Source organism: Hyperolius riggenbachi, chromosome 2, assembly GCF_040937935.1.
Source record: "Hyperolius riggenbachi isolate aHypRig1 chromosome 2, aHypRig1.pri, whole genome shotgun sequence".
Classification (NCBI taxonomy): domain Eukaryota; kingdom Metazoa; phylum Chordata; class Amphibia; order Anura; family Hyperoliidae; genus Hyperolius; species Hyperolius riggenbachi.
In genome coordinates, this window is record NC_090647.1 from 247,227,389 (window position 1) to 247,250,112 (window position 22,724).

The window sequence follows — 22,724 nt, forward strand, 5'->3', positions numbered from 1 at the left end:
ACTAGACTTCTTAGAGCAAAAGCAGGTTAGTGAATACATTGCATAAGGGTGTTAGTTCTTGACATGTGCAGGTATTGCATTCTGATGTAAATTAAAGATCTATTAATAAATCAAGCCTACATAATTGTAAAGATGTGATATTCCACCTTCAATGGGGAAATTACTAAACAACATTCCACCCCCCCCCCCCTTCAAATGTATGCATAGAGCATAGTACCTCCACCAAAGCTCACAATGGAATACTGGTATTATCTGCAGCAAGATAGGTAGCACTGTGCAAAAGCTGCATTTCCAAGAGCTTTGTGGGAGAAGGATTCATCATTGGGCCCTTGCCAGATTTGTGCTCATAGCCATTTATACATATATCCAGCTATCGGGGACTAGGCCATAATGATGGAACAATTTACTTCCTATATGAACTCTGATCCCCAGAAGCACCATCTCTGCACAGCGGTCAATACATTTAGTAAATACTAAACACTGACTATCCATAGCAGAACATACCTGACGTTTTCAGTCTCTTCATCCTTTTCAGCCAGCTTTCTGTCAAATTCTGCTTTAATTTGAGATAATTCCAGCTGAAACCGAAGAGTTTTGCTTTCTTCATGTTCTAAGGCACCCTTAAATTAGAGTACAAATACCAAAAACTTAGATGTTTTATGTCTTTTTATTCATTACAACAAAAACAATCATTTGCTTTCAAGTTTCACAAATAACTTCAGTGCCCAGGAAGGAAATTAGTTTCATATTCTTAGAAGTGGAAACTTTCTAAATTGAATTTCATACCAATGCAGCGGCATTGGTTATAAAACGAGCACCATCTAGTGGATTACACAAGTTATGCAGCTACTCTAAAGAACCCCAATTAACAATAAAATAGTAAAGCCAGTGTAACCTCTAGACTATTGTGTTCTCACCTCGGCTTCTTCTAGAGCTGTCTGCACCTCTGACTTCTCCTGCTCCACCTGTTTCTTCACCTTCTCTATTTCATGCAGGTTCTTGTTACTCTCACTGACCTGATCAGTCAGGTCTGAAATCTCCTCTGAAAAGAAATCATGTCAAGATTTAAAAAAAACAAAAACTTTATTTAACCACCCTGGCGTTCTATTAAATGTGCCAGGGTGGCGGGCGCAGCAGTATTTTTTTTTTTTAAATCATGTAGCTAGCCTAGCACTAGCTACATGATTCCCCCCTCCCTGCGGCATCCCTCCCACCCCTCCGATCCCCGCCGGCGCATATGCCCATAAGGAAATCCCGTTCTGAACGGGATTTCCTTTAGGGCTTCCTCCGTCGCCATGGTGACGATCATGATGACGTCATCGAGAGTCCCGATCCACCCCTCAGCGCTGCCTGCCACAGATTGGCCAGGCTGTGCACAGGGTCTCGGGGGAGGGGGTCCTGTAACGCGGCAGGTAGCGGCGCATCAGCGGGTAGCGACGGCGATCATCCTAAACACGCAGCTAGCAAAGTGCTAGCTGCGTGTTGTAAAAAAAAAAATTAAGAAAATCGGTCCACCAGGGCCTGAGCAGCATCCTCCGGCGGTAATGGACGAGCTGAGCTCGTCATTACCGCCAAGATAGTTAAACAGACAAATATACAAGTAAAACTACAGACAAACTACAAGCTATTGTATTGTTCAGCAAATCTAGTTCCTTAAAGGGAAATTGAAGTGAAAAAATGGGGAAGGCTCTGGATACTATAGTATTCATTTCCCAGTCCTCTCCATCCCATCATTCCTGCGCCATCCCCAGTGACAGCTAATCAACATATTGGATTGAACAGCTCTTCGGCACACCTCATGCAGCCTTCGGTAGTTACGAAGATGAGCGCATTCATACTGCGCACGAGGCTTGTGCAGGCGCAGTACAGATACGCTCGTCTTTGAAACTACTTGCATAGTTCTGAATGCTGCATGAGGAGTGCCAGAGACCTAGAACAGGGGTTTTAAACTCAAATACAAAGTGGGCCGAAACTGAGCTCTGGGTTGACCTCAATTTCTAGTGGCCACAAAGTTTTATGGTGTCTAATAGACCCCCTCCATCCCTTATACAATTTCCTGATATTTAGTGGTCCTCCCTGTCCTACACAGTTCCCTGGTGTCTAGAGGCCCCCTTTCCCTATACAGTTCCCTGGTGTATAGAGGCCCCCTTCCCTCTCCTATACAGTTCCCTGGTAACTAGTGCTATACCCTTCCCCATATGGCTTCCCTGGTAATCTAGAGCATACCCTCCAATATAGCTTCTCTGGTGGGCCAAACACAATGCAAAGTGGGGAAACAACCTGGGGGTCAAATCTGATGGCTCCGAGGGCCAGATTTGGCCCACGGGCCGGAGTGTGAGATGTATGACTTAGAAGAATGAGTAGCTTCCACCGGAGATGGCACAGGAACGACAGGGTGGACTGAGGATAGAGAACACTCTATGTTATCCAAATCTACACAGTTCTGTATTAAAATGAAAAAAAAAAGTTTTTGTTTCAGATTTGCTTTAAAGAAGACAGGCAATATAAAAATATGGGTATACAGTATATGTAAACCTCTCTATACAATCACTCAATTTATCTTTATGTTTACAAGATTCTAATTGTCCTTGAAAGATTGATAGCTTTATAGCTGAGAAGTTGTAAGACCCTGCAACATATTTAGGTTTAGCAAAGACAATAATATTGAGTGCAAGTCTATTTTGAGACTCCGAAGACTAATAATGCTATTAGTATAAAAAACATACTACTGCAGACTTCTGATGTGTGAAGGACCAATAATCCATATATTCCTTCTGCTAGCAAGTATGCACTGGACACTATACTGAGCAATATAAGAAGTACGTTAGCAAACAAGTATTCTCCCCGGCTGTTGTACAGGGAGCCATTCATTCTTTCACCTATGCTTATCCACACCAAATATAGAGTTAAAGTGACCCTGTAGTTCAGCACCAAACAAGCGCACAGGGTCAGAAGGAGTTCACTACTATGGGAGTTACATTGCGTTTCATGTGAAACCCATGTTTTGTCAGGAGGATTCGGGTGTTTTTAATTGCCTATGGCCAATTTGAACACCAACACTAAAAATTACCAATATAAAGTGAGGGACATGATAATAAGAGGTATCATACATTGGAAACTGTATGCCTAAATTGTAAGTTGTAATTTTTGAGATTGAATAAAGTGAGCAAAGCTTCCCCATTGGTCAGCAAAGCCACCTATCACATAACCAGTTCCCAGCTGTATTATGTATCTACGCCCCCGTGGACTTCACTTCAGCACCAGGTGCGTAGATACACGTATTTGTTTATTTACCCGTTCCCTATCGCCGCACCGCTGTCGTTCGTTTCTGCTACCCCACCGTTCCGTAATTGGTGAATGAGAACAGCTTGTTTCCAAACCCGATCACAGTGCCTGTGAATTGTGATGAATGAAAACCCAGAGTCAGCGAGACACGGACTTTCATTCACAAAAACAAAAGTTAATAGTTACACTTAATAGTTCCGTGTACTGTTTACTCGGCAATTAAGTGTAGCACCATCTTTTAAAGAACAAAAAGGTAAGCTGCAAAAGTAAAAAGGAAGGCACTTCTTGCTGATACTCTTAGCAACTGTACTAACCGGCATATATTCCTCCTGGGAAACCTGAAGTGAGGGCAATATGGAAAGTGTCATTGTTGACTTTCTTTAAAAATACTCTTTACCTAATTGTTGTGCCGTTAATTTGTTCCTAATATATTCTGGTCAGTGACCCAAAAGTACGGTATACAGCTGCCTCTTTTTTGTAGGGGAGTGATTGCATTTTTTAAACAGAATAGCAATATGGCATCCTCCTTATTTCTCTTACTTCAAGCTCCCTTTAAAATCCAATTGTTAAGTATCTTTCGTCTCTTACGTATCTTCTTCGCGAAAAGTTCCCCCATACCATTACCCTTGTTATTTTATCTCATCTAGAAGATATGATATATACCTTGCAGATTCTTGTTCTCCCTCTTTGTAGTCTCCAAGTTATCTAACACTTCTTCATAGGCATTCTTCAGCTTAAATAGTTCTGTGCTCAGGCTTCGGGCATCTTTCTGTGAAGCTTCTAGCTCAGCTTGGGCTTCCTCATACTTCTGCTTCCAGTCAGCTATAATCTTATCAAAGTTCCTCTGTTTCTTGTCCATTGCAGCAGCAGCAGCATTGGACTTCTCCAAATCAATCATCATGTCTTCCAACTCACTCAGTAGTCGATGCTTGGTCTTCTCCAGGGATGCACACTTGGCATTTGCAGCTTCAACTGCTTCTTCAGCCTCCTGGAGACGTATAGCTAGTTTTTTCCTATAGGTGTGACAAATACAACAAATGAAATAAACGGGTGTATCCAAAAATATCTGGATCTTTGTAGCCAAATTGGTTGAGATTTTTTAATATGATGTGGTACAACGTAGGGTTTAATATCTTTGCCTAGTGCTGGGAACCCTAAAGCATCAGCATAAAACATGGTATTTCATAGTTTATGGTTTAACTGCTTCTGGATAACAGTAATTGAATTCGACACCCTCATTTGTGTCCTGTTATTCCTGCCAGGGCGTAGATCAATAACTCTCGCCACACGGACCCGTCACTCTCACCATTCATGCCGCTCTGTCATCGTTGACAGCAGAGCTCCATATCTGTCAGGAGCTGATTTTTTAATTGGCTCCTGATCCCATGATCACTTTGAGCAAACCACAGTGATCACTGCTGGAGCAGTGAGACCCCGCAGTCCACAAGTGGTCTAAAGAAAAATCAGTTTATGTTAGTGTTGGAGATTTCGTGATAAAAAGATTTTAGACTCAACCGGGGCTTCCTCCAGCCCCATGAGCACCAATGCTTGCCTTGCCGTCCTCACCGGAGGCACTCGGGAGGATGGCGAGGAAAGCATCGGTGGTCATGAGGCTGAAGGAAGCCCCGGGTAAGTATAAATCTTTTTATCCTAAGATCTCAGGTTTATTTTAAAGCTGTCAATATACTCCCACCTAAGGGTAAGTTCCCACTATGCCAGATCGTTATTAATTGAAGGTATATGGTGCCAACATATTATGCAGCGCTGTACAATAAATAAGGTTACAGACAGTCAACACAATACAGACAAGCAATGTGGTACACGATGCCAGATCATACACTGGACTAATAGTCTCAGTAATTCAAGTTCATTTTATTCTGTAAGCAGGATGCAAAGATACACAAAGAAGGAGGCTTACAATCTGAAGGAGGGGGAGGTGAACAATTAGGGGGCTTAGAGGACGTGACCTTGGTGTAATGTCGAATTGTGGAGAATTCTGGTGCTGGTGAATTCTGGTAAATTTGTTTGCTTCACTCTTATGAAGCTACCCTTGGAACGCGAAGTGCCAGAGGCCTTGATTAAATACACAGCCAGAGCAAATGTAATTAAGGTGGCCTTGTCAGCTGAGTGAATTAGCATATCAAGCAGTGGGAGTAGTTTCTACAAGGCTCCTGCATATTAATCAGGGTGTAAGGGCCCATTCACACTTAAAAGCGCAAAACCGTTTTGGGCATGTGATTTTACAGTGATTAGCACAGTAAACTCATTGTATACCTTTGCTTGTTTAAGCACTGTACCGCGATCACTCAAGAATCACGGCAGAATGCTGTAGGCAACACGTGTTGCGATTGCCGTTAACTGCAATCGCGGCAGTGAGATCACTGCTATTCAGTTATAATTGCGCTGGCGCTTTAAAAAGCGCTTTGGCGATTAGCGGGAATCACACGCTAATCACCGTAGTGAAAACAGGCTCTAAGGCATACCGACTATTACAGGGAGTGCAGAATTATTAGGCAAGTTGTATTTTTGAGGAATAATTTTATTACTGAACAACAACCATGTTCTCAATGAACCCAAAAAACTCATTAATATCAAAGCTGAATATTTTTGAAAGTAGTTTTTAGTTTGTTTTTAGTTTTAGCTATTTTAGGGGGATATCTGTGTGTGCAGGTGACTATTACTGTGCATAATTATTAGGCAACTTAACAAAAAACAAATATATACCCATTTCAATTATTTATTTTTACCATTGAAACCAATATAACATCTCAACATTCACAAATATACATTTCTGACATTCAAAAACAAAACAAAAACAAATCAGTGACCAATATAGCCACCTTTCTTTGCAAGGACACTCAAAAGCCTGCCATCCATGGATTCTGTCAGTGTTTTGATCTGTTCACCATCAACATTGTGTGCAGCAGCAACCACAGCCTCCCAGACACTGTTCAGAGAGGTGTACTGTTTTCCCTCCTTGTAAATCTCACATTTCATGATGGACCACAGGTTCTCAATGGGGTTCAGATCTGGTGAACAAGGAGGCCATGTCATTAGTTTTTCTTCTTTTATACCCTTTCTTGCCAGCCACGCTGTGGAGTACTTGGACGTGTGTGATGGAGCATTGTACTGCATGAAAATCATGTTTTTTTTGAAGGATGCAGACTTCTTCCTGTACCACTGCTTGAAGAAGGTGTCTTCCAGAAACTGGCAGTAGGACTGGGAGTTGAGCTTGACTCCACCCTCAACCCAAAACGGCCCCACAAGCTCATCTTTGATGATACCAGCCCAAACCAGTACTCCACCTCCACCTTGCTGGCATCTGAGTCGGACTGGAGCTCTCTGCCCTTTACCAATCCAGCCACGGGCCCATCCATCTGGCCCATCAAGACTCACTCTTATTTCATCAGTCCATAAAACCTTAGAAAAATCAGTCTTGAGATATTTCTTGGCCCAGTCTTAACGTTTCAGATTGTGTGTCTTGTTCAGTGTTGGTCGTCTTTAAGCCTTTCTTACCTTGGCCATGTCTCTGAGTATTGCACACCTTGTGCTTTTGGGCACTCCAGTGATGTTGCAGCTCTGAAATATGGCCAAACTGGTGGCAAGTGGCATCTTGGCAGCTGCATGCTTGACTTTTCTCAGTTCATGGGCAGTTATTTTGCGCCTTGGTTTTTCCACACGCTTCTTGCGACCCTGTTGACTATTTTGAAAGAAACGCTTGATTGTTCGATGATCACGCTTCAGAAGCTTTGCAATTTTAAGAGTGCTGCATCCCTCTGCAAGATATCTCACTATTTTTTACTTTTCTGAGCCTGTCAAGTCCTTCTTTTGACCCATTTTGCCAAAAGAAAGGAAGTTGCCTAATAATTATGCACACCTGATATAGGGTGTTGATGTCATTAGACCACACCCCTTTTCATTACAGAGATGCACATCACCTAATATGCTTAATTGGTAGTAGGCTTTCGAGCCTATACAGCTTGGAGTAAGACAACATGCATAAAGAGGATGATGTGGTCAAAATACTCATTTGCCTAATAATTCTGCACTCCCTGTAGAAGTTAATGATAAGCCACTAGGTCATAAGTGTGAAACGTGAATGCCAGAATTACAAATCACAGTTATAAGTGACATTCACTATATGCAACTCAGCAATGGATACATATGGTTACAGTTGGCCACTAATGATCCAATCTTTTTCATCTAATCTTACCATTTCTATGTAATATAAGGTAACTAGTATCTATTCAGTATATTCACTCATTTACCCTTATATTACATAGATTTGGTAAGCTTAAATAAAAAAGATTGGATCGTTAGTGGCCACCATAAGGCTGAACATAACAGATGGAATGGGACATACACTAGCAATACTCGTAAGATGCAGTTGATTTGTGTGCAGTCAGCCTTTTAGTCTGGGGGACGGTGGGGCGGTACTAAATGGAGGCTTTGTAAAGAAGGGTTAGTATCACCAGAGAGCAAAATTACAGATTAACACTATGTATAGTTTTATGGTTAAGGAAGATGAATTAAATGGTGTAACATTGGGAATATATTTACAGTATTTTGGTGCCAACATTTTAACCACTTCACCACTGAGGGGTTTTACCCCCTGACCACCAGAGCAATTTTCACCTTTCAGCGCTCCTTCCATTCATTCGTCTATAACTTTATTATTACTTATCCCAATGAAATGAACTGTATCTTGTTTTTTTTGCCACCAATTAGGCTTTCTTTAGGTGGGACATTATGCCAAGAATTATTTTATTCTAAATGTGTTTTAGTGGGGAAATAGGAAAAAATGTGGGAAAAAATTATTATTTTTCAGTTTTCGGCCATTATAGTTTTTAAATAAAGCATGCTACTGTAATTAAAACCCATGAAATGTATTAACCCATTTGTCCCGGTTATAAAACCATTTAAATTATGTCCCTATCACAATGTTTGGCGACAATATTTTATTTGGAAATAAAGGTGCATTTTTTTCAGTTTTGCATCCATCCCTAATTACAAGCCTGCAGTTTATAAAGTAACAGTGTTATACCCTCTTGACATAAATATTTAAAAAGTTCAGTCCCTAAGGTAACTATTTATGCTTTTTTTTTTATTGTATTTTTTTTTTTTTTTAATTACAAAAAAAAAATAAAAATTGGGGAGTGTGGGAGGTAATGAGTTAATTTATTGTGTAAATGTAATGTTTGTGTATGTAAAATGCTTTTAGGGTGTAGTTTACTATTTGGCCACAAGATGGCCACAGAGTGTTTGTTTACATGCGACCTGTAAGCGTCCGGAAGGACGCTTACAGGAAGCAGTAGGAGGCTGGGAGACGCACAATGATCTCGCTGTTTCTGAAAGAAGCAGCAGATCATTGCGGGGGCTAGATCAACGAACGGGAATGGATTTTCCCATTCATTGATCTCCGGGCGAGCGGGCGGCGGCGTGCACGAGCGGCGGGTGCGCGCGCACGAGCGGCGGGAGCGCGGACAGCGGCGGTAGCGCGGAAGGTACGGATTTCTCCGTCCCTGGTTTTTTAGGAGGGAAAAAAGGGGCGGAGAAATTCGTACCGCTGGTGGTAAAGTGGTTAAAGCCCTGTCATAACAGCTCTAACAGTGTCAAAATGTACCATTTTATTGGTTGCTTTGAAACAATGCTTTGTATACCTGCATCCTTCTTTTACAGTAAACGTCATCTTTTGTCAGACATTTGAAGCCTTCAATGTAGTTGACAACTTACTTTGCTTCCTCAAGCTCTTCTGTTCTCTGAATAGCATCTGTTTCATATTTAGTTCTCCACACAGCCACCTCAGCATTGCACTTTGAAAGACTCCTCTGAAGCTCAGCCTTAGCTTCTTGCTCTTCATCAAACTGTTCCCGAAGAAGATCACAGTCATGCCTGGAAGACTGCAGTGCATGGGCCAGGGCATTTTTGGCCTGAAAAAAGCAGAAAAGACTACATGAGCCCTGATCGCAAGAAGAGAATTAAACTTCATACAGCAAAGGAATATGTGTAGATATTGTGGCACAGTGATCAGCTACTATGAGAAAGTTCCCCACTAACTACTTGTGAATTATGTAGCATGAATACTCTCTACAGTGAAATCTTTATTATAGATATTGTATGCATCAAGGTTCTCGTCTACAGGCTGCATTTTTGGAAAGCAAGCGATTTGTCGATCGCAAAGGCACTCTGATAATATGCTAATGGCAGTGCCTTTTTTCAACCGGTAGGTTTCGATTTTTGGCCAGTGTTGAATTTTTTTGTGCATTTGTGATTGGCCTTAGTCAAAATTAGTCTTTTAAGTCCTGGTGAAAATTGCGGGACTTAAAAGACTAAGTTTGACTAGGGCCAAATTTTCAGTGGACAAGGGCCATAAATGGTTTTCGGTGGACAAGGGCCATAAATAATTTTACAGAAGCTGATAGTACAGTTAACTCAATCACAAGAATTACTATTGCTATTTAAAATGAGTTCATCAAAAAAATATAGAGCAAATATAGAGTAACTTTAATAATAACATAAGTGCTCAGCGCTCCTTAATATATCCTGTCAACTATGTTGTACTTCAGCTCAAACCATGCATGTATAATCCTTTGTATGTGATCAATAAAACTTTGTTGTTAAAAAAAAAAATGACATACGTGCTACAATATAAAAACAATGGGATTTTTTTTACATATGTATTTACCATGTTGAACTTGAAGGACATATGCATTTATCTGCTAACAAAGTAATTAGGCATGAATTACCTTTGTTTCTTCATCCAACTGTCTCCTCAGGTCTTCAATTTGTTGTGTAAACGAAGACTTCCCACGAGACAGCTGACTTATCAAAGATTCCTTCTCTTCCATAAGCCTTGAAAGTTCCCCTGTTACATTTCCAAACACATCATTTAGCTTCCATGAAGACAACGGAAAAGACAACCTGTTTTGAAAAGTGCTGTAGTGAACTTTGGGACTTTCCAGTGTAGGACAAGGCCTGTCCATGTCACACGTGTGATTGTGGCAGAGACTAGTCACTACATGTAGCAAATAATAGTGTTGGTGTTTGAATTCAGGAAATTGAATTTGAAAACCTGAATCATCCCAAACACCACACTTCAGCACCTGAATCAAGTGGATAGGGTCACAGGGAGGTCACTTACTTGCGCTTTACGGAGCTCTCTATGTGACTCTGATGCTTCTTCCTTCCAGCTTGGAAGAAAGAAGCATCAGAGCCACATGAAGTCCAAGTAAGTGAACTCCCGTGACCCTGTACACTTACTCTGGTGCTTAAAGGATACCCGAGGTGACATGATGAGATAGACATTGGTATGTACAGTGCCTAGCACACAAATAACTATGCTTTGTTCCTTTTTTTCTTTCTCTGCCTGAAAGAGTTAAATATCAGGTATGTAAGTGGCTGACTCAGACAGGAAGTGACTACAGTGTGACCATCACTGATAAGAAATGCCAACTATAAAATACTTTCCTAGCAGAAAATGGCTTCTGAGTGTAGGAAAGAGATATGAAGGGTCAATAGTTCTTAGATTTTAGCTTTGGCATACTTCAATGAATGTGTCATTGAGCAAAAACAATAAAACAGTTAAAACTTAAAAAGTAGATTTAAACATGAACTAAAACTGGAATATCTTAAAAAGTCATTTTTAGGAGAAGAAAGATAGATACAATCGTTTATTTCATTACTTTATTTTTGCCTCGGCTGTCCTTTAGGTGTGGTATTTGGGATGATACAAGTTTCCGAATTCAATATCCCAAATTCGGACACCAACACTAACAAATAATCACAGCAACATTAATATCTTTGTATAATATTTTTTCAGATTCTGTCCCAAGTCACACTACAATTGTAAGTCCTTTCTAAAGGAGCAACTCTCACTGGCAACAGTCACTCAAATCTACTGATGGCAACAAGTCCATGTAACAAAGTTGTTCATGTGACTTCATCTTATGGTTATTTAGGCCCATGTGCTATATTTAATTTATCTGCTTTTGCATCATAGACTTTTATTTTGCATCATATACTTTAAACATGTAAAAAAAATACCTTTAGATCTCAACACGTAATACCATATGTCAAAACTGCAAACCATTAAAAGAGAAACTCCTGCTAAATTAAATAAAAAAAATAAAATAAAAAAAAACCCCAAAAACTAGCAAGTACAGTACTTGGTGGACTAGACAGCAAGTATAGTAAGTTAAATGGTAACTTCTATGACTAACCGTTTTCAGTCTGGAGTCTCCCTCTCTGAGTAGTGAGTTCATTTGTTTGACGGGTCATCTCATCTAGCTTGGCCTTTGCTTCATTGAGCTGATCTTCATATGTACGACAGAGTTTTTCTGATATACCCTGGGGCACATTCATATAGGTTCTTAGTATCATAACACAAGTCGTAGACATTTTTGCTCATTGTTTTTTTTCAACATAAGTACACCATGCATACCATAAAGAAAAACAAAAGTTTGCTTTCTTAAAACAGAAATAATTTGCGATAATTCAGGTTGGAGTGAGCTTGAGATGTCTCCCAGGGCATCACTGCTGAATATATGCAAATTAACCATTGTACCCTTAGGCCTCGTTCACATCAGGGCCGTTTCTGTGCGCTTTTCACAGCGCACTGCCTTGTGCGTTCAGCAAGGTATTGATTTTTCCATGTAACTAAATGTAGCTGGTTCACATCTATGCGCTGCGCTGAGCAGCGTTACAGAAACGTAGTGTTGCAGGCATTTCTGTGCGTTGAGCTGGAAAGCGCACAGCAATGCAAGTGAATGGGTCCGCTTTTTTAGCGCATAGAAGCGCGTACAAGCGCATAGAAGCGCATGCGTTTTTTACCCCTAATTGGAGAAAAAAATACATTTACATACAAAAACAAAGTTTTATTGACAACTGCTGCTGGTACAACAAGCAAAACGTGCTTTAAAGAAGCGCAGCGCAACGCACAGAAACGCGGACGAAAGCGCGCACAAGCGCATGCGTTTTTTACCCTGCGCTTTAACACGTTTTTCAGCGCAGCAGATGTGAACGAGGCCTTAGAAGCTAAACACACCTCCAGAACCGCTGGAATGCAATGATGTGTCAGCTTGCCTTAATAATCCAACATGCATACAGACTGTTTCGGATTGTTTGATCCTCATCAGTGCATGGCATGGATTAATTTGGCTCTATGCAGTAGGGCTTGTAACACCGAGAGGTACAGACTAACCAGCAAGCTCATGGTGACCCAGAACTCATTGGAGTGTGTAAGGGACTACAATGGTCCTAAAAGCCCCCTTACTAAGATGTTAAGAAAAACAAAAGTTTGCTTTCTTAAAACAGAAAGAATTTGCGATAATTCAGGTTGGAGTGAGCTCGAGATGTCTCCCAGGCACCACTGCTGAATACATGCAAATTAACCATTGTACCCTTAGAAGCTACAGTCTAGCTACAGTTAGAAGCTACACTCTGAAGACCAAGAATGGTCAGTGAGATGAAGATCATTCTGAGCTGTGCAAAATTCCAATGTAAATTAATGCAGTTTGAAAACGGACCAGTTGAATCCTGGTAGTAGAATTCAATTGTTTCATTTCAAGCTGCGTACATTTGCATTGAAAATGTGCCTATTACCGCATCGATTCAGGACGATTTGCACCTATTGAAAGTTTCTCACCGTTTGCTACCATTTTAACTCATATACTGACTATATATACTTAACTACTAATGTCTATGTCTGTGTCCGTTAAAGGACCACTATCGCGGACCACTATTACTATCTGTTAAAGGACCACTAATTTAAAATACATGTAAATACATACAAAAAAAGTATGTTTCTTCTAGATTCAAATAAGACATAAATTACCTTTTTTCCTATATTGCTGTCACTTACAGTAGGTAGTATAAACCTGACAGAACCGGCAGGTTTTAGTCTAATCCATCCCTGCATGGGGATTGTCAGCATGGCCTTTATTCCTTATAACGACAGTACTTGAAAAAAAATGTATATAAAGATGCTGGCCAGCCTTCCTGCTCACTGCAAACATTTTTTTAGCAGTTGGATGGAGCAACTGCTATTCACTAAGTGGTTTTAAAAATAAAGAAAATCCAGAGATCCACATGAGAAGATAGGCTAGTCCAAAACATGTCAGTTCTGGCAGATTTCTACTATCTACTGAAAGTGACAGCAAGATAGGACAAAAGTAATTTATAGCTCATTTTACTCTGAAGGAAATATACTTCTTATTTGTATGTGTTTACATGTATATTACATTTTACAATTTTTGTGATAGTGGTCCTTTAAGCAACTGCCAAGTAAAATCCCTTGTAAGTGCGAACTTTGGCCAAATAGATATCATTTTGATTGTGATCTCATTGACCATCCGCACTGGAGACCTCCTATTAATGCCATGGATGTATTCTTTGTTAACAGCCCTTATTGAAAATGATTATGAAAAAACAGACTTTACTTCAGAAGCACTACTATAAGTTTTAGAGTGCCTACTCAACAGATATAACTTGCCAAATCTTTCAACTGAAGTTCAGCATCCAAGATTTTTGTAATTTCACAAACCTCTGCCTGTTGTTTCATAAAGGCTATCCCCAAATTTTCACCTTCTCCTAACTATACTGTCACTGTTCTGTTATAACCACCTTCATTGCGCGGATATTAGAGAATTAGACAGTAAAGGAGGAAGTAAAAATGTCCCTAAGCAAACAGAATGCCAGCGTGCGATGATGAATGGACTGAACAGACCTTCAGGTCCATTCAACGTCGCACACTGGGGGATGTGGGTGTTTATGTTGTCCCCATCAGCCGCAGTAGGATGCGGCCAATCATAGGAGAGCTGATGCCATGTTGGCTAGCCAATCAGGAGTTCTCAGAAAGTGAGAAACGGCAGCAACAAAAGTTAATCTAAGAGAGTCAGGTGACCCTATAATACAGCCGCTGGGCTATCGGGAGGTGAGAGAGAAAGCACGGACAGAACACCAGCGCTGGTGACTTGCATATGGGGAAGTGGGGGCGGTTGAATAGAGCACCTTTGGAGGACCCATAGTGGCAGGAATGACAGGGCAATTTGCGCCCATTGGAAGGTGAGAGGCAGGGGCCCCTATGGCAGGTGCCATATCTGCACCCCATTAGATACATCTCTGAGAAGAGAGATACGCTATGTAAAAATCACTGATTAATAATAACAAAATACTGAAGCAATAAAGACAGCCAGGAACAATGAAACACAAATAAGTTATTACACACAATTTAAACAACAAACTACAACAACATGAGAATTCATGTTTGCTTTGCAATGTGGATTTTACCTTTGCTTTTGCTAGCTGCTCCATATTGGAAGCCAGGTCATCTGCTTCCAGCTTGAGTTCACTCTTCTCTTTCTCCAGCTTTTGCTTGACCCTCTGGAGGTTATCAATCTGCTCCCCCAGTTCTGACACACTATCTGCTTGCTTCTTCCTCAGAGCTGCTGCTGTGGCCTCATGATGTAAAGTAGCTTCTTCCAGATCCCTACGCAGCTTCAGGTATTCAGCCTCCCGCTTCTTGTTCATCTCCAGTTGTGCAGATGATGCTCCACCAGCCTCTTCTAGCCGCTCACTCAGCTCCTCCAGCTCTCTGGAGAGGTCTGACCTTTGCTTTTCAACCTTGGCTCGTGCTGCTCTTTCAGCTTCCAATTCCTCTTCTAATTCTTCTATGCGAGCCTGAAGGGTAACATAAGCATTATGAAGTGTAAGAAGCAGTAGCACTGTAACTCTTCATATAGACACTAGATTTTAGGCACCTGAGACAATCACTAACATTTTTTTTCAGGCAAAAGTTATTCTCTAAAGGCTTCAGGTGGCTGTTGGCAGTGTAAACCATGATCTGTCTACCATCATGCCAGATCAGCATATGAATAATTTGCTTAGCAAAGCCAGGCACCCACATTGGTCTTTATGGAGAGGGCAGGATGAGATGAGGCAGAGACCTTTCATTGTGGGAAAATAAAACTGTGATGTTCTGGGATAATACAGGTCAGAGAAACATTCATTTCCCTGAAACAAGCTGGTCTCAGAAGGTAGCAGAACAGGGCAGTTTCTAGGCTAAAATGCACCCAGGGCGAGGGTGTAAAAACTGCGCCCCCCCCCCCTGCTGTGGAGCCAGGTATACGTACCCGCAGTATAGGTTTACTTAGAACCAAAACAAATACAATTCAATGCATCTATTTAGTATTGGCTATATATTTTGGAGACAGGATATGCTAACACTCCAATCACTAACTCGTCTTTTGAATATGGTAAAAACCCATGTCTATGCCATTATCCTACATATATGCAGAGTTTGTATGATGATTACAAGTAGGTCATTTGCATAATTTCTGTTTTGTGTAGTATTTTATTTTTATAGTACTATCCTTCCATTATGGCGTATGTCTTACTTGAAGCTCTTTTATCTTCTTCTGGAGCTGGGTGATGATGGCTTGATCATCTTCAATTTTAGATGTCAGCTGATTGATTTCAAACTCTTTCCTTAAGAATAGAATGATAGGGGTCACAATAAACATGAGTATAAAGATCATACTAATTAAACAAATTAGATTTTGTGAAATTTGAAATGCTTCTAAAACAGAAAAATATATTTGAACCATACTAGTGAAAATCAGTCATCCTTTTTATCCAACATATGCATCAATATCGTTCAATATCACTTGACTTGGAACATTAATTATGGCAGCAAGAGGACCCAAATTAAAGGGGAACTGAAGTAAAAGGTATACGGAGGCTGCCATATTTATTTCCTTTTAAGCTATACCAGCTGCCTGGCAGCCCTGCTGGTCTATTTCTCTGCAGTAGAATCTGAATAACACCAGAAACAAGCATGCAGCTAGTCTGGTCAGATCTGACTTTAAAGTCTGAAACTCCTGATCTGCTGCATGCTTGTTCAGGGGCTATGGCTAATGGTATTAGAGGCAGAGGATCAGCAGGGTTGCCAGGCAACTGGTATTGCTTAAAAGGAAATAAACATGGCAGCCTCCATATACCTCTCTCTTCAGTTCCCCTTTAAGTACTGCTGTGTGTTCTGGAGAAAATAAAACTAAGAAAAAATGATCTTTAAATCCATTTGATTTACTTTTTTAATCTCTCTTCCATTTGTTGCTTATCGTTTTCTGTGTCCATCAGACTTTCCTGTGTAAGCTTCAGATCTCCCTCCAGTTTGCGTTTTGCTCTTTCTAGATCCATTCTGACTTTCTTCTCTTGCTCAAGGGTGCCTTCAAGCTAGTATACAAGGGGAATTTTCAATGCCGAGATCAATACTTACTGTTATTGTTACAAACATAGAAGAGGGAGGAAAGTAACATGCAGACAATGGCAGCATTTGATATTATATGCAGGAACAACATTTTCATAGAAGCTAAGGGTGTTATTGCCCCATAGTTCCTAAGTACTGCTGGGCCCCCCAGGTCACCCCGATTTGTGCTACTCGGGCCCCTGCAAAGATTTGCCAGCATAGTAACTCACCTGTCCCGGCACGCTGCTCCATCCATGCTCCCCGTCTTTATCGCCACTAGCTGCCTCTTCTCCATTACCCATCACATGCTATTATGCAATAACATATGCCGGGTTACTGAGCAGGGACCAGGAAAGGTGAGTGGCTATGCTGACCAAAACGGTGTAGGGGATTAAAGATTACGGGGGAGATCTGGGGAAGGAGGGGGCTGCAGACAGCTTGGGGGCCTGAGGTCCCATTATGACTTGAATCTGCCCTGATTGTATGAGGGCTGATTGAAGTATAATGAAACTGTCCATACATTTCTTTCACGGAGGAAGACATGAGAATGCTGTGCAGGTGCATGTGAATGACATGTGATGTGTCTGAACCTGCAGTTAGATCGTAGTATTCTTCAGCATTTTGTCATATCAAGCAAAAGCACCTTGTACTTATCATGAGGACGGATTGGAAAACACTGTTCAAATGGCAGAGGATTGCTCCCCCAAATGCACTTCATTGCATATGCTTTTAGTAACTTATCAAAATTTTTATTTCCACTCTTTCCAAACAATGTAGAATTAGGTATTTTTTTCATTTTTTCATCTGTCATACCACATACAATGAGCTTGTTGTGACAGATCGTTGGTGGCCCAACTGCAGGTTTAGACAGAACATTGTACGGTATTCACAATCTCTAGCACAGGATTCACATGTCTACCTCCCCGAAAGAGAAACCGGGACAATTTTAATACTTTTTTTTTTTTTGTAGTTTTTTGTATATTACCCGTTCATTTCACATCACAGGAGCTCTCTTATCTCTGCTCATATCTCACCATCAATGCATGTTTTGTGTATATGATTAAGAATAAGTGGACCTGATTACTGAGATAAATTCTGTGAGGTTTGGTACAAAACATCTACAGTTAGTTAGACTTAAAGAGTTCCTGAGGCAGAATGAATTTAGATTATTGGACACAGAGGCATGTTCTCTGCCCAATGACAGGCCCTGTGTCCTTCTGGTGCTGCTGTCAGTGCCGACCCCCCCCCCCCCCCCTCCTGCTGTCCCTTCTCAAAACTAGCGTCGGGCTAGCGACAATCTGATTGTCACTAGCCTTCTTTTGCCTTGCCAGCCGTTAATCACCTGCTCCCCTGCCTCCACCAACTTGCTCCCCCACCTCACTCCCCCGCCCCCTCCAATCACCAGCTAAGTCGTGACCCAGGATGTACTTCCAGGTCGCGGCCATCTTGGACTCTTCTGCCGGTGATCAGGGGATGAACGGGCTGCGGAAGGATGAATGGGGCCATGGAGAGCAGCGTGGAGCGAGGCAGATTCACCCGGGAGGTGACGTGGAGTAGGCAGTATTTTTTTTTATGCCGCCTCGGGTTCTCTTTAAGTTCAGGTTTGAGACAGAAAAAATTGATCTCTTAGCAAAATTACCCCTAATATTATTAGTGGGTTCAGATGATGGAGCAGGCTGCTAGGCGACATTGGGCCAGAGAGAATTTGTAGAGATGTGATACAGCTTATATGCTACTGCCTTAAAGTGTTACTAAAGCCTAAAAAAAAAAAATCAGTTCAACTTTTCCTGGGGCTTCTTGCAGCCCCCTGGAGTCATCCTATGCCCGTTCCATTCCCTCCATTGAGCAGCGGCAACCTCTGCAAAGCTGGGAGGTTGCCACCAGTCGGCAGCTAGTGCGCACCTTTATTGCTTCCGCTGGCGGGAGTACTCTGATCACTTGCAGAACGCTCCCGGCATAGGGAGCCTGGTGAGGAGGAGCATAGCCGTCCAGCTTTGCGGGGGTCTAGGCTGCTGACCGGAGAGACTCGAAAGGATGCTGCGGGGCTGCAAGAAGCCCTAGGCAAGTTAAACTGCTTTTTTTTTTTTTAACACTTTCCTTTAAAGCTATTAATAAACAGTTTAAGCTGGCTGAAATAATGATTCTGATAACTTTGGCCGGTAGTCTACTGACAGTTTGGTTCATGTAAGTTCAGCTGGGCCCAGCAGTATGTGCCTGCCAAATGCAGGCGGGAGGGACAGAAGAAGCAAAACGTTCCCTGTAGCACCTATGCGAACGGAGCAATCTGCTGGGGAAAAAACAGAACAAGGCTGATTGCACGGTTAGAAGCTAAGTGATGGCAGTACAGACATCAAACTGACGGCCAGATGATTAATTCAGTCATCAAACTCTGTGCATATCTACAGCCACAGCACTCATTAATAGTCATTTTAACTGATTTCCAAAGATCTGGAATTTGAAATACAAACAAACAGTAAATGAGTGGATAAGATTAAAAACTGGATTTCTAAATGGTTGCTGGCTATCCACACCCACTGATTTCAGTAGGGGGGGGGGGGGGGGGTTAAACGAGTGGGAAGTACTTAGAGCAGCTGAAATCCACTGAAATGTACAAGTGGTGGTTGAGAAATAGCTGGGTAATGGACCATCGTATTTGCCATGAAGCCTACTACAGAGGTCTGCTAACAGACGGCTGACATTCATTGACTGCCGGCAACTGTCTGTGTTGACCCAGCCTAAGGGCCTATTCACACTAGCCACAAATTGCATCTGTTTTTGCGCACGCAATTTTGGATGCAGAATCGCAGCCTATTGAAATCAATAGGCTGCATCTGAAACCGCGTGCGGCAAAAAAAATAAAAAGAAAGAAAAGAAAGAGTGCGGCTGGCATTTTTCTGTAGACCACATCCGAATGTCTCATGCATGGCAGAGCTATAGCGATTTGTCTGTGGCTTCACAACAGCACAGTGGCACCCACTGGAAATAGGCCCAAGCAGATTACACTGGGATCTGTATGTGCTTCTACAAGAATTGTTATACGAGCAACACTGAGACAGACACAAACATACAGGGAACACCTCTGTTAGGCCTTACGTCATCTACTTGTTGTTCCAGCTTAGTTTTCATCTTGGTTAGGGAGTTCACTTTGTCTTCTTCAACCTGAAGGTCATCCAAAGTTTGCTGGTGTGCCTCCTGTAGAGCTTTTTTCTCTTTGGTAAGTTTAGTAATCGTTTCATCAAGTGCTGCCATTTCTTCTGTAAGGTTTTTGACCTGAACAGGTTACAGTAAAACAACATGATGTATTGTGACAATGAAAATAGTATGCAGCTGTTGCCACGTGTTGCATAGAACCTGTACCTTATTTTCAGTTGCATGCTTCTCCTTCTCTGCCTTGGCCAGTGTTATCTCCAGATCATCAATGTCTTTCTTGAGCTCAGAGCACTCATCTTCCAGCTTCCTTTTCTTAGCAGTGAGCTCTGAGTTCATCTCCTCTTCATCCTCTATGCGTTCCGTGAGGTCTTTAATTTTTGCTTCCATCTGAATCTTTGTTTTAATCAAGAGATCACACCTCTCTTCAGCATCAGCCAAGGTATCTTGCTCCTAAGATAAAAATGCAGATTAGCATCAGTAAAAGTAATGGCCAGAGAAGGATCCTATATAATAATCTCCCTGTCCTGCATTCCTGTGTCAGTTAGTTGTGCCTGACGCTCCTGCGCTACACATGGCCGGACTTCAGAAAGTGGAGGGGGGCAAGCGTGCGTGAACGTGTGAGCGGGTGTGCACATGATCCCGGGTCACAAACATGCGCAGATCGCGGCTGTGTTCATGTTTCGGGTGCGGGGTGGTCAACGGGCAGGCCTTTTAACAAGTAGCTTACAAGTTTTTACAGCTAATTCTTGTTCACATTAAAACAGCCCACTACGGAATTCATGCTGTTTCTACCAAGAAGTGTCAAGAAGCTGATTCTGTTGTGATTGTTAAGGCCCCTTTAACAGTTCACAAAATTTGCGTGCCTCGTGCAGGGTTGTGAGTTTGTGTTCGTCACACATGTAATGTTTTCAATGACATCACATTGAGATTATGTTTTCATGCAAAATATCAGTTCTGATTTTTCTGCATTTTTTAAGTAGCCGATAGTGTTGCATTTTGTTTTGCATACTGTGCTTATCGCACTTAATGAAAGTCAATGGAAACGCAGAAAATTTGCATTCATTGTGCAAAAATTAGCATACAGATGTGAAAGTAATTGCCTAAAATGTCCTATAAACTAACTTCTTTAGTATGCACTAAAAAATTACAATGTGAGATAAATGTGGAGGCTGCCTAACAGTTAGATACCAGGACCACTAATAAGAAGTATGTTTCTTCCAAAGTAAAATGGGCCATACATTACTTTTCTCCTATGTTGCTGTCACTTACAGTAGTTAGTAGAAATCTGACAGAAAACCCGACAGGTTTTGGAATAGTCCATCTCTTCATGGGGAATTCTAAGCACGCCTTTTATTCTTTATAAAGACATTCTCTGAAAAGGCTTTATACAACGATGCTGGCCGACCTCCGTGCTCTCTGCACATTTTTTTGGCAGTTGGATGGAGCAACTGCCATTCACACTAAGTGCTTTTGAAACTAAACAAAATCATGCGAGTCCCACATGAGGAGATGGGCTAGCTCAAAACCTGTCTGTTCTGTCAGATTTCTACTACCTAATGTAAGTGACAGCAACATAGGAGAAAAGTAATATGTGGCTCATTTTACTCTGAAGAAACGTACTTATTATTTGTATGTGTTTTACCTGCATTTTAAATTTTACGATTTTTGCGATAGTGGTCGATTAAAGGGAACCTGAACTGAATAAAATGATTTAAAATAAACGCATGATGTAGCTGCAAATGAATATTATATAATTACCTAATCATCAGTTCCTCTCAGAAGCTCACCATTTTTTTTCTTACAGTGATCCCTTCTAGTTCTGACAATATTTTGACAGCACTGAAATATACCAGTTGCGGTCAGTTACAACTGAATGTACAAGGTAATGTCCATGTTTCCCTAAGGCTGAAGTGGGTAATATTACAGTTTAACAGTGTACTGACCAAGATGTTATGGAGTATTGGCCATTTTCAAAATGGTGGACAGAGATTTTAATTGATCACAGCGGACAAACAGGACGCGGAAGAGGAGAAAAAGATTGATGAGTAGACTACTCAGGAGGTAAGTATGATGTGTGTATGTTTATTTTGACTTTTAATTTTCAGTTCAGGTTCTCTTTAACCTCCTTAGCAGTATGCCCAACACTGTGTCGGGCATACCGCTCGCTGGCCCCAGGAGTCCCCCAGTATAAATTTAACAGATCCCATGCCTGTAAAAGTTATAGCTAGCACTAGGCTAGCAAGTACAGGTGGCCGGCACCCCCCGCTGGCTGCTGATCCCCCCGCTAATACATTACCCAGCATGGATTCAGGCTGAGTAATCTTGACAGAAACATCTGATCTGCATGCTTGTTCATGATCTATGGCTAAAAGTATTAGCGACAGAGGATGAGCAGGATAGCCAGGCAACTGTTATGGTTTAAAAGGAAATAAATGTCAGCCTACATATCCCTCTCACTTCTGGTAACCTTTAAAGCGAAATTCCAAAGATCAGCCATAAACCAGCAATACATTTGCACCCATATGCACCACTGCTGTACATATGTTTTTGAAATTCAATGCTAATTAAAATGACCTTTGCATTTAGGTTTGCAGCTGGCTATGACAGACACCACAAACCACATTTCTATTCTGAAATCTATAAATATGAAAAATAAATATGAGCAGTTTCATAGTTTCTCACCGCTTGCAACTGAAGTGTGAGGTCATTTTTCTCTTGAACTAAAGAAACTTGTTTTTCCTCAAGTTCCTTCCTCCTGGCCTCAGATTTTTCAAGTGCTTCCTTTAGCTTAAGGTACTCTTCTTTCATATTAGCCATTTCCTTCTCTGTCTCAGCTGACTTCAGCAGAGGCTTGATCTTAAAGAACAGCTTCATCCAGGGCCAGTTTTTGACAGACATGAAAGCTCGGATGTTCCATTGGATAACCAAGAGTGCATCCCTAATAGATAAAAAAAATTTTTTTTATTGTAGATTCATAATGATTGCAGTGCTCCAGTAGTCATTATATATTGATATTCATTGCAGACATACTGAAGGAAATATGTAC

The 22,724-nt window shown here is 41.4% G+C and overlaps 1 protein-coding gene across 1 annotated transcript in view; it reads right to left on the reverse strand.

The window, feature by feature from the left end:
• Positions 1–22,724, reverse strand: part of MYH15 (myosin heavy chain 15) — a 104,226-nt gene that overhangs the window by 22,742 nt on the left and 58,760 nt on the right. Inside the window, exons 22-33 of the mRNA XM_068268459.1 lie at positions 22,361–22,616; positions 19,886–20,128; positions 19,622–19,798; positions 16,370–16,515; positions 15,678–15,768; positions 14,572–14,961; positions 11,505–11,631; positions 10,032–10,150; positions 9,019–9,215; positions 3,949–4,298; positions 918–1,042; positions 505–620 (exon numbers count right to left, since the gene is read on the reverse strand). Coding sequence (XP_068124560.1) covers positions 505–620; positions 918–1,042; positions 3,949–4,298; positions 9,019–9,215; positions 10,032–10,150; positions 11,505–11,631; positions 14,572–14,961; positions 15,678–15,768; positions 16,370–16,515; positions 19,622–19,798; positions 19,886–20,128; positions 22,361–22,616 — 2,337 coding nt within the window. The remainder of the gene's footprint in view (positions 1–504; positions 621–917; positions 1,043–3,948; positions 4,299–9,018; positions 9,216–10,031; positions 10,151–11,504; positions 11,632–14,571; positions 14,962–15,677; positions 15,769–16,369; positions 16,516–19,621; positions 19,799–19,885; positions 20,129–22,360; positions 22,617–22,724) is intronic.